The 14,495-nt window shown below is 31.5% G+C and overlaps 2 protein-coding genes and 1 non-coding gene across 3 annotated transcripts; 1 reads left to right on the forward strand and 2 right to left on the reverse strand.

The window, feature by feature from the left end:
- Window positions 1-1,445: 1,445 nt before the first annotated feature.
- LOAG_20001 lies at window positions 1,446-1,517 on the reverse strand. Its single transcript has one exon. It is a non-coding gene; the product is annotated as a tRNA-Glu (tRNA).
- Window positions 1,518-2,163: 646 nt separating this feature from the next.
- Window positions 2,164-8,380, forward strand: LOAG_07589 (cation efflux family protein; the record flags this gene model as incomplete). Its single annotated transcript, XM_020447486.1, has 10 exons — window positions 2,164-2,260; window positions 2,676-2,812; window positions 3,103-3,222; window positions 3,326-3,445; window positions 3,582-3,663; window positions 3,872-4,119; window positions 4,454-4,565; window positions 4,905-5,178; window positions 5,531-5,663; window positions 8,222-8,380. The coding sequence occupies exons 1-10, from the start codon at window positions 2,242-2,244 to the stop codon at window positions 8,378-8,380; spliced, it is 1,404 nt and encodes a 467-aa protein (XP_020302289.1). The 5' UTR covers window positions 2,164-2,241.
- A 1,731-nt stretch (window positions 8,381-10,111) lies between these two features.
- LOAG_07590 (hypothetical protein) lies at window positions 10,112-11,675 on the reverse strand. Its single transcript, XM_020447487.1, has 2 exons — window positions 10,750-11,675; window positions 10,112-10,323 (listed from the first exon to the last, which is right to left on the reverse strand). Exon 1 carries the CDS (start codon window positions 11,650-11,652, stop codon window positions 11,248-11,250), a length of 405 nt encoding a protein of 134 aa, XP_020302290.1. The 5' UTR covers window positions 11,653-11,675; the 3' UTR covers window positions 10,112-10,323; window positions 10,750-11,247.
- Window positions 11,676-14,495: the final 2,820 nt, after the last annotated feature.

A 14,495-nucleotide genomic window follows, 5' to 3' on the forward strand; every position in this document is an offset into this window, starting at 1 on the left:
ACTTAGTAACAGAGAATTTTTGCGCGGCTTAAGCAAGAAATCTTTTCCTTTCATTGTTGCTATTTTAGTTCGATCGTTGGATAAAGCCAACTTTTTCCATTAGTTCGCTCATTAAATCAATTAAATAAAGTATTCTTTGCAAATGTATCAATCATGGGAAACGAATAAGGAAGAATAGGTCGAAAGGTATTTGCCAGGAGTAACGGTTGAGCAACAGGTTTCACTAATTGGTTAGTCAGGTAAATAGCAACTAGTAGAAATGACTTGATTTTATAAAGTCACACTTTCTTGATGAACAAGTAATAACCCTGCCTATAAATCAATCCATTTCTCCAATCGAATACACCCATTCCATAACGATGCAAGTAAGGCATGGATAAAACTATCTGAAAAGCTTGTTAATGAGACTAAAGAAGAGTAGAAAATCTTAATTCAAGTTGAAGTCATTAGTCAAGCTTAAATAGTTAAGAATGGAAAATTTTTTCCGAAAAGGCGTGAACATCGAATAATGTTTCTAAGAATGATTAGTGAATGAACTTGAATCCTGAAAAATAAAATGTCACTTTCAATTTTTAGAATTTCGTAATTTGTACTTGGTAGCTTTTTTGTCCGTAAATTTAAAATGTTAAATTATATTGAAAAGAACACAACCGTACTGTTAACTATGAGAATATTGACTGAGTGACAATGACAAAAATGTACCTGATGAAATTCATACTGTAAACTTCACGTACCTAGAAAATCCTCCAAATTCCGAGTTTTTCGAATTTCAAACAGGTTACCATCATACTGTTTATTTAAAAAAAAAAAAAAGGCATTTAACATGATACTTTCAGTTCATGAATGTTGAAATCAATCTGAAAATACGGTGATAATAAAATCTTCAATGAAATAATTCCCTACGTGTAGCAATTATACGTCACATTTGAACTAAAGCTAAGCGTCATAATTCTTCCTGACACATCTTGCGTGTGTGTATGACGTATATATAAGCATTAATGAGCGCCAACCATAAAGGCAATAAAATCATCACTAGAAACATAACCAAATAGGATTGGGAAAAATTCAAGATCAAAGGACGACCGAAATATTGGGAATTCAATCTGCGTTAAAGCATTATTCGCTACTCACTAGAGTATATGGGAGGTACCTGTTCACTAACCTTCCCAAATTTTACTAAAATAGAACCGAAATAAAAATAAATTTACAAAAAATGTAAAATCAGAAATTTAAAATTGGTTAATTTTCCTTGACCAATTCACATGGATAGGAACCAAGAAATTCATCCAACAAATTATACCGAAAGTACCAATTCGTCAACCTGAATTTTATACGAATGATCGAACACCAAATTTCAAAAATTACTCGTGAACCATGAAATCTACATTTTAGAAAGCTGTAAAGCGAATTTTTGCAAAACATGTAAAAGCCTGCAAAACGCGCACTTCCCATGCCGGGAATCGAACCCGGGCCGCGTGGGTGAAAGCCACGAATCCTAGCCACTAGACCACATGGGACATGCTAACGTCCTAGTGGGCATAACTTAAATGAAAAAACTGAAAATTCAAATTTCAGCAAGATTTTGTAAAATGGGTGAGATAATTTCCCCGCCGAGGATCGGGTCTGGACTATGATTTGAGAGAAATCGGGATTGCCAGTCATTGTATAATGGGGTTGCCAGTGACGGACAATAATGGCTTAGAGTAACTACTCAAAGTAACTGAACCCCCGTGAAAAAATAAAAGCAAACTAATATACATCAAAACCGATTAATGAAGTGAACAGAAATTAATTCCACGACGAAAAAAGAGAAAGAAATAGTGGGAAATGATGGCGGCTGCATTAAATATTTGCGCCCAAAAGTGGACCTTTCTGGGTAGTTTCCTCGGTTTGTGGTATTTGCGAATTCCCTTTTAAAATTCTTGCACTATTTTTTTACTTTTATACTAGTAAACTTTGTATGTATGTGTAGATTTGCTTCACTCGTTATTTTAACCCATAGCATAGACATCTCAGGTGTCTGAATTCAGATGTCTGTCTTAGGGCATGTTTACACGCACGTATCTTCCTGCCTATTTTACTGAAACTGTTATAAATTATGAATGCATGGAAGTTAATGGTTTTGCCATTTTGCTTACTAATTCACTTATATTTCTCCTCTTTTTCCAGCATTCGCGGAATCTTATGCAGCCTTGCCTAAGAATTTTTTCGCATAAGGTGGCGAAATCCAGATAGCATACAATGCTTCGTACAGCATTTTGTAAGTTCATTATGGGAAGTTTTTCGGAAAATAGAACAAATTTTAGGAATTTATTAATGTTAAACTTATCGAATAATGGAGGGTTCTCTAGCAATAAAGTTCCAGTTGGTAGGATGACAAGATTATTCTGTGAATTAAGAAAACGAATATAGAGAAGTGAACAGTTGGATATTGAAGAATTAAATGAACTTCTGGAAACTTCTTCAATGATACTTTTTAAAACTCGATTTCCATTCGTGTAGCCATTCTTTTACATATTATTATTATTATTTTTTTTAATGCAACACGCGTTTTCAAGTGTTGGTATCTTCTATTTCAATCATTTTTAAGTCGAAAAATTCTACCTTTCTATGATTTTATTTCATTTTATTTTCAATTTATGCTCTATCTCGTACTTAAATAATGCTTATCGCAGTGCTGACGAAGCCTTCACATGCGCTGTTCCATACTTGTGGATTCAACGGGAAGTTTAATGAACTTAAAGGTAGGTTATTTCGTGCCGCTCAGTCATCACGAAAACGAAATGTTGCGACGGAGGATATAATTGAAGAGGTCGTTTTTTTTCTTCAGGTGCTTTCAATGAAAGCTGAAATTAAATTTTAATAACGTTAGGGTACATTATCATTGGTTAAGGTCAAATAAAATGTTGTTAATGGCCAGCACGGATTCAAATGGAATTACTACTGACCTAATTACTTTTCACGGGTATTGAAAAGGTCGAGAAAGAAATTGTAGACATTCATTTCTTGGGTAGAAGAGAAAGATTACAACATCTGGTTAATGAGATCCAGAGTTCTATGACTAAATTTCTCATTTCTGAATGTACAGTTCGCTAATTTCAGACTCGCGCCATGTTAGAATTTGGCTTGACACGTGAACATCTTCAGAATCTGCCACGAAAGGAGCTTTTCCCTAAGAAAGCAATGTATAATGTGGAAGATGTTTACAACAAAGCATTACAGGTTTACAACAACAAAGCATTATAGTTTGTCGTTCAAAGTCTTTTGAAAAAAAGGTTTCTAGTGAAATTCAGTGTTCTCTAAAAAATTCTTTTATGTTTTTTAGGTACATGGTGAAAGAGGTATACAACAAAGAATGCAATTATATCAAAAATATTTGTATCATAACTCATTGTTTGATGAGCGAAAACAAAAGAGAAACCAATCTACTTCACTTGCTGCGGAGGTAGTTAAATTCCGATTTCAATTTCATTTGTTTATTTAGAAAGATCTTCAATTTGACAAGTAATTGTCGGCCGGATCTCCGTTTCATCTTTTCAATCAATAGAGACTAATTTTGAGTTACCATTTATTCTGTCTAGGATGCTACAAATGCTGTAAAGATTGCACTGGGTACGAATTTCCTTGACGTTTGCTTCAAATTATATGGGGCATTTATTACCGGTTCGTTTGGAACATTTCCGTTATTTCACTTAACATTGAACCATATAAAATAAATTCGTGGATTCTTTGCTTAAGTTATTTGCTGTTGGCGTAAGGATAAGAAAACAAAATGTATCTGTGAGATTTAATATCTGGGGTCGAAAATTTGTGTAACTTGAAATAATTGACTTTTATCACTTTGTCTGATAAAGATATATTCATCGTTTAGGATCAAAAAGCTTAGCTGCAGAAGGTTTGCATAGCTCCCTGGATTTAACCAACCAAATTATTTTGATGTATGGAATACGATGGTCGAAATTGAATCCCACGCCAACTTACCCGTATGGTTACGGCAATGCACGATATATTGCTTCGTTAATCAGTGGTTGTTGGCTTTTTGGATTCGGTGGTGGAGTTTCGCTGTATCATGGTGTTACCGGTCTTCTTCATCCTCACGCAATTGAATCACCAGCATGGGCAAGTTTGTAAAGGACTGAACTTATGATTAAGATTCCCCAAAAATAGATTTTTTTTATGTTATAAAAATATTGAATAAAAGCAGTGTAATCTTCTCTACCAAACCCAGGGGAGTAAATGTAGTGTTATGCATAAATTTAACAATGATTTAACACATAAGCAAACACGTAGAAATTCCCTAAATGAAATTTTGGTGGAAGAATGAAATAAGAACGGAAGTTGAGCCAACTTCCCGAAAGGCCAGGCTCACCTAGCTGGTTGAAAACTATAAGTTCTAGTCTATTTTCTCCTTTTGTTTTACGAATTTTTATAAAGCGCTGATTATAGATTTCAGGCATTTATCACTTTGACAATGTCTTTCTTACTACAAGGGTCATCGGCGTCATATGCGTGGTGGAAAGTACGGCGGAAAGCCAAGCAGTGTCGCATGTCCATTATTGAATACGGTCATTTGAAGTTCAAATTTTTAAATTTTAGGGCTTTTTGATTGTTTTTTCTTTGTTTTGCGGCATATACCAGAATTATTATCCAAATGAAACCTAAACTTGATGACTATATTCGAAATCAGATTACAGGGTTAGTTGTATTAGATACAGCAGTTTAACTCTTTCCTCTTTTTTAGGATTTTTTTCTCGAATCTTTAGCCTCGAAAATTTTTGAAAGACATGTTTCTACTGAACAGATCCGTCGTTTTAGATGAACTTCTTTTCCGAATATCGTGTAGCATTATATGGAGCTTTAATTAGCCGAATACGACAGTTTATATGCCAAAATTTTATTTACAGTGAGAACAAGCGCTGATCCAAGTTTAAGTGTTGTTTGCTTGGAAGATTCAGCATCAATTCTTGGAGCGTTCATTTCTGCTTCATCAATCGCATTGAGCTGTGTGCTAGAAACCAGTATCCCGGACTCCGTTGGTTCAGTTCTAATTGGAATTTTGTTAGGTAGTATTGCCGCATTCATCATTCGCAATAATGCTATGCACTTGGCAGGAAAATCAGTCCCACAAATAGTTATCAACGATATTGTAGCACAATTAAGGCACGACAACATCATCAAGTTGGTTTTTCAGGCATCATTATTTCCTGTACAGCATGAACTGGAAATTATTTTGTTAAAATGTTATTTTTTTAGTTCTATGGTTCTGTTGTAATAATTACACGTTGTGATTGAAATGGATCTCAAAAAAGAGTGAGTGAGGGTTTACTTTACCCATTCTAAGGTATTAGTTTAGATTACAGATCAACAATAAAAATTTCTGGGTTAAGTGTAAATAATAATGATAACCACTTACTTCCTTTTCTTTACACTTATCTCTTTTTTGTTTCATCCTTCTTAATTCTTATCCTAAATTTAATTGTTATCCTTTCACTTTTTGGTTTAAAAAATACATCATATGCTGTTAATATAGGTCAGTACACGATGTGAAAGCAGTTGGACATGGAGTTGGGCAAGTTCGCTTTAAAGCAGAAGTAGAGTATGATGGGCGAGCAATTACCAATTTGTATCTTTCGGAATCATGTCATATTCCTTCTGTCATTGAGGTAGTTAATTTTGACAGCATCATTTAAGAAACTTTAAGAGATGCCATTTTTTTGTTTCTTATGAGAAATTTGTTGGTTTATGACTTTGAAAAAACTTATTTATTCTTTCCAATTTGATAAAAAAATTTGATAGAGTTTTTAACCACTCCAGAAATGAAAAAGCTCGAAAGAAACCTTGAGAGGGAATTATGATTTAAAGGGAAATTTTCGAATATTTTTTAAAGTGAAATATTTCCAAGTGATTTTCTGTCTTCCCTTTCTTTTCACATCTGATTTTTTCATTGGTCTTCAACTTTTTTTGGATTCTCTTGCTTTTTGTTCTCTTGAAGTATTCCAAAATTTGATAAGATTTTCTGCAAATATGGCATATTTTAGTCTTATTTCTCTCGGGAAAAATTATAATTTGTTTTTGTTTGAGAAAAGCTTAGCATATGAAAGCTGCGAAAAAGCTGAAAATTTCTTTTTTTGCTACTCATATTAATACAAAAAAGTTTTCAATCACTTTAGAAGCGGAAGAACTCGAGGAAAAAAACTGTGAAAGGAAGTTTTGACATAAAAGGAAATTTTTAAACATTTCTTAATGCAAATATTTTCAAGTGATTTTCTGCTTTCCGTTTCTATTCATATCTGAATTTTTTAATGGTCCTCAGCTTTTTTAGGATTTTCATGCTTTTTAGTCTTTTCCAAGTATCCCGAAATTTGGTAAAATTTTCTGCAAATATAGCATAATTCTAGTCTTATATCTCTTGGGAAAAGTTATATTTTGTTTTTGTTTGGGAAAAGTTTAGCATATGGGAGCTGCGAAAAAAATGAAAATTTCTTTTAGCTTTTGCTGCTGATATTAATACAAAAGAGTTTTTGACCACTCTAGAAGCAGAAAAACTCGAAAAAACCCTGAAAGGAAATTTTGATTTAAAAGAAAATTATTGAATATTTTTTAATATGGAATATTTCCAAGTGATTTTTTTTTTCTTTCACATCTGAATTTTTTGATGGTCCTCAGCTTTTTTTGGATTTTACCCTTTTTAATCTTTTTCAAGTATTCCTGAATTTGAACCAGATTTCGTAATTCGAAGCTCAGTTTTGGCAGTGGATCTTAAGATAAGATTTTACCAAGCCGAGTTAAATACATCATGTTAGTCACAAGTAAGCAGCATTACAAAATTGTGGTTGGAATTTCAGTAGCTTATTTTTAAAGCTCTGCATTAGCTTCAACCGCTAAGCAAATGATAAACTTGGATTTATGGATGTGACTCCATTTTTTTTCTTTATCATTAACACAAAACATATGCTAAAACACTTCCTCTGCAGAAAACATTTTCCGGTTATTTCTCTAATGTTTTTTTTCAAAGAAATATTTGAAAAGTTGCGTAATCTTGGTTAAAAAGCCATCTACTGACAAAAATTCCTTTTTTCATCAAATTGAAAACCAGTTTGCATATATACTTTTTCAAGTCTTTTCTTTTTTTCAGATGCCTATGTAAAAAGAAAGAATAATCTTAATTGAAACATTTCCAAAAGAAATTAGTTTTTTCATGAAATTTTGCCGAAGTTTATTTATTGAAGGCCTGATTACTTCATTTACTGCCATGAAAATCAGTGGGTTCTTAACATAATCTCATTTGATATTAATTACTGACGCACGTATTATTTCAAATATTCTGCTTTCGGGGACAGCTTCAATTAATAAATTTTGCGAATATTAAAGAGAGTAATATGCTTGTTTTATTTCATTTTAACTCTTTGCCATCAACTGTTTTTCTACCAGTTGAGATTTTTGTTCTCTTCCTCTGATTTCCTGCGTTTTCATCTTTTTTACAACATCTTTCTTTTGTTTTTCAAAGAAAAAAATCTGGAATGTGAAAAGTTACCAAACCTAATCTTAATTTGCAATATGTACATTTAGATATTTTAATTACTTTTAATATAGTAGCTCATCTGAATGACTGTTATACAGAAATAAAGTGTTGATAAATGGTGCCAAAAAAAGGAATTGAATAGTTCCACTCAGTTTTGAATTTTCACTTCAGCGAATCATAATTTTAGTCTCATCGAACGAAGTAGTCCTTTATTAGCGGAAACGGTTAATTCACTCCATTTTCATTACTTCTTGGATTTTAAGCCTTGTACTTTCTCTCACTTCTGCTGGCGAACTATGATATGTGTAGCATCTTTCTGTGTTTATAGGAAAGTGGTTTAGCTAAGGAATTTTTAATGTAGTATGATAAAAGAGATTTGAAAAATCATCACCGACATCGAATTCTTTAATTTCTCCAAAATTTTGAAATCCTTGAAAATTTTATTTTGAACATTATGGATTACGATTCTATCTTTCTTGTATAAATATCATCCAAAATCAAACATCAGTACTCTCCTGTCTATCCTGTTTCACTCTCTTCATATGTTTACCTACAGGAAAAACAAACAAATACAAATGAATAATGACAGACTGCATCACGATGTGTCCTTTAACAATCAATGAATGTAGATAGATAGTGAGATCTAATAGGGTTGGAAATTACTTATTCAGGAGAGAAATCTTACGTATGATTTTCCAGGAAGTGAAGAAAATTAAAGACGAAGAAGGATTGCGACGGTTCATGTTACATCATGGTGAACATATTGTTAACCGAATAGCTGATGAAGTGGATCGCATTGAAGAAGTGATCACCAAGAAGCATCCGGATGTTAAACATGTTGATTTAGAACCACTGTAAACTATTGTGAAATTTATTAGCTTTTTAAAAAGAAAGTGTTCTTGTTCCTTGATGACGGGCACTTTGTCTTGTATCAATTTTTTCAGATCGCTGTTTTGCGTTTTTCGTTTACATTTGTTGAAAGAAAAAGAATTATCACCTAGATCTTCAGCTTCAATTTGAAAAGAAAAATGGACATGGATATGGAACTTTATTTACATCTACTTTTGAATTCTAAAAAAATCACTACATTTATAAATTCAGAAATTTGCAAGTTTCGAATATTTGATAAAGTTGCATTACTCTTTTTCTTTTCATTTTTTGTATCACTGTATATTTTCTGATCTGTTCTACTCACTTATCTATGATTCTTCCTATCTGTTTTGATTTATGATTTTCTTACAATCTACCAAGTAGTTATCCACATGCTATGTTCTATCATATTCTGTATATTCATTTCACGATTTATCATCTTAAGGATGCATTTGACATGTGTATTGCATGTTTTTAAAATCGCATAAACAGCGCTTTTTTAAAGAAAGGGACAGATCATTATTCGGAAAATAAATTTCAGATGAACTATTATTTAGTTTAAAGTTATAAGTGGATGACTAAAATCGTATAACGACGATACCTTTTGGAACATTTTGTGAAAAAAGGTAAAGCAAATAATCGGAAAAATAGGCTAGCAGTATTATTACATGAATCATTTTAGCAAACACTCTTATAGTCATTTTCAATTTCTGATAGCTACATCCGTGGGCTGTCCTCTGGTAGATGTATTACAAGTTTTTTTCTTGGCAAGTTTTCGGAAGTAATTGCTGCTTCAATAAATTCTTGGCATCAAAGATGAATAGCTGTGAAGCTGAACAATGAAGCGGAAAAGGACTGAGAGATTCATTGGTATTCTTGGACGGCCATTGCTTTTGGACCGCTTACTAAAATCTTCAGAGTAGTACTCAGTGATCTATAATTTTCCAGTACAATTATAAGAAAGGTCATTCTAAGTTAAGTTAGCAATTTTGGAACTTAAGAAAGATTTGGAAGCAATTTCTCAATACATTACTAATGAATGGTTCTTCCTCAGAAAAGACAGGATTCTTCGGGTTGTTAAAGTTGGATAATCATTTCAAAAACTGATTCTTATCAAAATTCCGAGAGAAAATTTCGTGATACCTGAAAAGCTAAGAAGACTTTTGGATCGCTTATTAAAACGCACTTTGTAGCATTAAGTATTTTCAAGTAAGCTAGCATTATTAAGGAAAGAGGAATTGAGAGCTTTGAATATTAGTAAAGGCGGATAGATGAAAAGAATCGACCATTTTAATTCTTAATCCTTGGAGTTTAGAGAAAGATAATAGCAAAGAATTTCACTATCGTACTATCGCCAAGTCACTTTCAAACGATAACTTTTCCCATAACGGTCGTTAACAGTACTTTTATTCAGCATTTCTAGGAAAAATGGTAATTTTTTTTTTCATGTCATTACAGTTAAGCGTCGCTTGTCGCGCTGTTCATTTTTAAGTAAGCTACCGTAATTTTGCTCAGTTTTTCACCGTCTCGTGATCTAAAATGGTTCATAGTGGTTTTGGATTGAATTTTTGTGAATGAACGAAAAAGATGAAAAAGAAAAGTGACAACGGATTATAATTCAAAAAGTGATAATTAATTAGCATATTGAAAGTAATCAGAGTGATTTAAAATGTTCCATAATCTTGAAAGTTTTCGTAATTCAATAAATGTTTACTAGCTGTCTTCGGTATCTGATCGGAACAGGTATATTTCGTTTATTCAACAACCATCCGTCATTTCGTATATAATCGAATGATCAAATCATCAAGTGAAAAGACATGATACAAGCAGTGAGTTCGATACAAATATCAATACGGAAATTCGATTAATATTGTTGGAGTTGTTGTATCAGGTTCAATAATGTTGATAAAATAACCGGAAAATAGGCACCACTAAAAATGACTAATATTGCATCAAATTTCTTGACCAATCAAATATGAAATATGAATCAAATATGACCAATCAAAGGTAAGTCAAAAGCAAAAGACCTTTGAACTCTGGCACATTGAAATTAACTGATATCATTGTTAATACAGCTGCTGTTGCTACTACTACTAATGTCAATTATTATTATTGTTATTACTATCATTGTGACTATTTAGTTGTATTATGTTAATGGAAGTGAAAATTTTGTTGTTTTCGGAAAACTGAAAAGTTTCTAATCTATCAGTTGATGTTTCCATTTGCTTTTTGTTGCCAAAAAGTGATTTGTTCTATCCTATTAATTTATCTAACAGATAATCTTTCCGGAAGGAAAGGAACTACATTTTTCCTGGACAATAAATATAATTACCAAAGGTAACTAATTATTTCCCTACCTTTTTATCCGATTTATTCTTCCATAACAGGATCAATAACAATTAGCAAGAACAATAGTCGTAATTAATTGATCGAATCTGCGCTATTGTCTTCAGCCATATTACAATAAGAAACTACAGGCTTATTGAAATGTGGGTAAGGATAATGATTCGAAGTATTGCTGAAGCAATTACAGTTGAAGTATTCAATATCATATCCAATAATCACATTGTATACTGATAGGAATAAAATGGTGATAGCAAATTTGCCAACAGCTGATTAGAAATATAAAATGCTAATTTGTGAAGTCTGGATTCAAATTTTATCAATGTGCAAAAATATTTGAAAGCTGGATCAGATTTTCAAATTTCTGCTTTTCACAGCTGGTCAATTTCCAGCACTTGGCTTTAACTGTCATCGAATCAATTCGATTCCATTCCTGTCCGGAGTAATTAGGTTGTTTATGAAATTTCCATCCGGAAATCCGTGATTTCATCCTTCTAGAAATTACTGGTACATCAACTAACAGTAATGTGTCCATTGTCAACAGTTGTATTTTTAGTTGTATGATTAATCAGATGATTATCCATTTTTCGCTGCTTTTCACGATACTTCTGATATCGATATCGCCAAATGGTGATCTTTCGTAGAAACCATATCACGAAAGTTTTAAATGCAATAAGAATAAAAAATAGTGCTAGAAACATAGCTGTTCCAATACCAACCCATGGATCATATTGACGGTAGAAATCATCGGTAGTTCGTGGTGGATTTGAATCCATAAAATCACGTTTATCTGGCGTTTTACACGTTGGAAAGCATGAATTACGTTGTTGCTTCTGTTGTTGTTGTTGTTGTTGTTGTTGTTGTTGCTGCTGCTGCTGCTGTTGCTGTAGTAGTTGGACTGCTTCTGATGCGTACATAATTTCCAATGAAACCTTAAACTAAGTTTGAAGCTAAAACATTTGCTAAGTATTATTATATTTGTTTCTCAAGAGGGAAAAGCCACGCCCTTCATATTCGATTCAAATAAGTCAAGAAAAAATCAAATAGGAAGAAATAAGAAGTAAGTAAGTAAACATAAATAAACAAGTAAGAAAGATGGAAGGAAGAATAGATGAAAGAAGAGAGATTTAAAGAATAGAAATTGTCTAAGCAAAGAATGGAGCAATTAAGAAGTGGAAAAAGAAGAGTGCGCCGAATTTCCTCCTGAAAAGTCACATTATATCCTGAAGTAGGCGAAAATAACGAGAATGAAATCAGTGGATTGCTGCTATGGCCGCCGCTACTACTACTCCTACTACTACTACTACTGCTACTAGTACTGCTGCTACTACTCTTTACTACTACTACTGCTACTACAATTACTACTCCTACTACTACTACTACTACTACTCCCACCTATTTAGTTTAGAATATTGCTTGATATTGTAAATGGTACTATTTATTGCCTAGTAATAGTAGTAGTTGATGATGATAATGATAATAATAAACAATGATAATTATCATCATTACCATCATCATCATCATCATAACGTGATGATAATGATGATAATTGACAACAGCTGACAACTATCCTCATCCTTTTAATAATACACAAAATAACACGATCTGATCAGATCAGAAAAATTTTCATGTTTTTCTCGACGAATGGAACACACATACTCTCATGCACACACCCATACACACACACACACACACACATATACACACACGCGTATACATATACATACACACACATACATACATACATACACACACACATACACACATGCATACACACACACGCATACACAAACACACCCACACACACAGACACTTCTTGCATTCTAAATTCTCGAACAAAAAAAAAAAGGGAAAGAAAACAACTATAATTCTCTTTCAATTTAAGATTACATATTTTAGAGAAAAAAGTGAACAACACACTCATAACATTCTTTTTCTTTACTGTTACTTAATTTAGTTATATCCAATATATTGGGCACTTTCCTTTCTCATACTGTCACTTCAATCCTTTTCATTTCCATTTCATTTTATCCCATTTTAATTCATTTCATTTTAATCCATTCCATTACAATCCGTTTCATTCCATTTTGAATTAAAATTCCATTTCAATTTATTCTATTTCATTCCATTCCATTCCATCTCATTTCATTTTTTTGTCAAACTAATTTAAAAAAAAAAATAGTTATTTGGTGTGATTTAAAAGATATAATATGCGAGAATGTCAATAGCTGTCTGCAATTTTATTCATCCAACATATATGATCAATAATTTCCAATAATAATTATGAACTATTAAATTATTTCCATTTCTGATTATTCATCCTAAAATACAATTCCTAAATAATCTTTGAATAAAAATGGGAATCTGAAGAGAAAATTAGTGTGAATTTAAAAAGCGAGCTATTTATGATTTATGAAAGAAAATAGGGGGAAAAAGGGGATGGCGTTTTAAAAACTAACCGAAAAAAAGTTTCCTTCAAAATTTTGCTGATTAAAATTTATGCCTGTCTACTTTAAACAGATTGATATGTTAACAGATTGAATATATCATTAGTCTTCCAGAACTTCTATGAAAGATCCTTCTCTTTTATCTCTCTTTCATTATTAAATTAAAGTTTACGAAATAAAAATTGTCTCTGTGTCACTTCTGATATCTCTCATATCCTAGAACAGCATTCAAATGTTCTTGTTCATCCTACAAATAACAAAAAGTGACATATTATAAGTAATATCTCTAAAAGTAACTTCATGAGAATTGCATGCTGAATAAATAATTATATGTAAATTTGTATGAAAATAAATGTATGCAAATTATTTCTGGCAATATTAGATGGATGAATTATTGACAAATCGAATTTTTCAATCGATAACTGATAAATATTGATTATACCGTAAAGTTTACATACTAAATTTCCTTTTATCTTTGGTTATGAAACAAGTTGTTTTGTTGATAATCAATTTCATATGTGTTTAGTGGTAATCAATTTCATGAAGATAACAATCAATTTCTATTTAGTAAGAAATAGAAATTACTTCAATCAATCTAAACTTTATTATCTTTGTAATAATTTGATAATATTTTCAAAGATTTCGAATTTACCAAAATTTGCTTAAAATTAATTTCTTTTTTCCTCACTTTTTTTAAATAAATTTTATGTATCATTTTATAAACGATCACCTTATTTATTTAAATTAATTTTAATTATTTCATATTTCTATTCTATTATTCATTCACTTTTGCGTGATACATTTACGCTCCTTCAATCAGTAATCTTAATGGTTGGATGAAATTGAAAGTGCAAAAGCGATATGAATGAAAAACAAATCGACAAAATTTCAGTAGGAAAAAAAGAGAAAATGAAAAATTGAAATGATTGATTGACAATGGAAGAAGACAAAGAAGCAAAGAGAACAACTTGTAAGAAAAGAAAAAAAAAAATTTTTAAAAACAATAATAAATGTAACACTTCAAGAAATAACCAAAAATAAAAACTAAAAAAAAAGAAACTTCAAATTTTTCTAATTTCAAATAAAATATTTGAATTAGTAATCAGAAAATAACATTCTTAAATTTTTTTTATACATTACGAAATAATTTTTTTTTTTTTATACATTACGAAAATTCGTATCGAACATTTTATTCAAACGAATATTTTTTGAATTGTCTCTTTGCTTTTGAATAATTAACTAAGAAAAAGAAAAAAAAACTCAAATCCGCCTTAATTAGAGCACTATTGCTGTTCCTAAGAAGTTGGAAAATT

Source organism: Loa loa (assembly GCF_000183805.2).
Source record: "Loa loa unplaced genomic scaffold supercont3.4, whole genome shotgun sequence".
In the NCBI taxonomy this organism is placed as follows: domain Eukaryota; kingdom Metazoa; phylum Nematoda; class Chromadorea; order Rhabditida; family Onchocercidae; genus Loa; species Loa loa.

Bases quoted from the DNA above. Each gene is read 5' to 3' on its own strand.
- LOAG_07590 (XM_020447487.1), bottom strand. From the start codon at position 11,652: ATGTACGCATCAGAAGCAGTCCAACTACTACAGCAACAGCAGCAGCAG.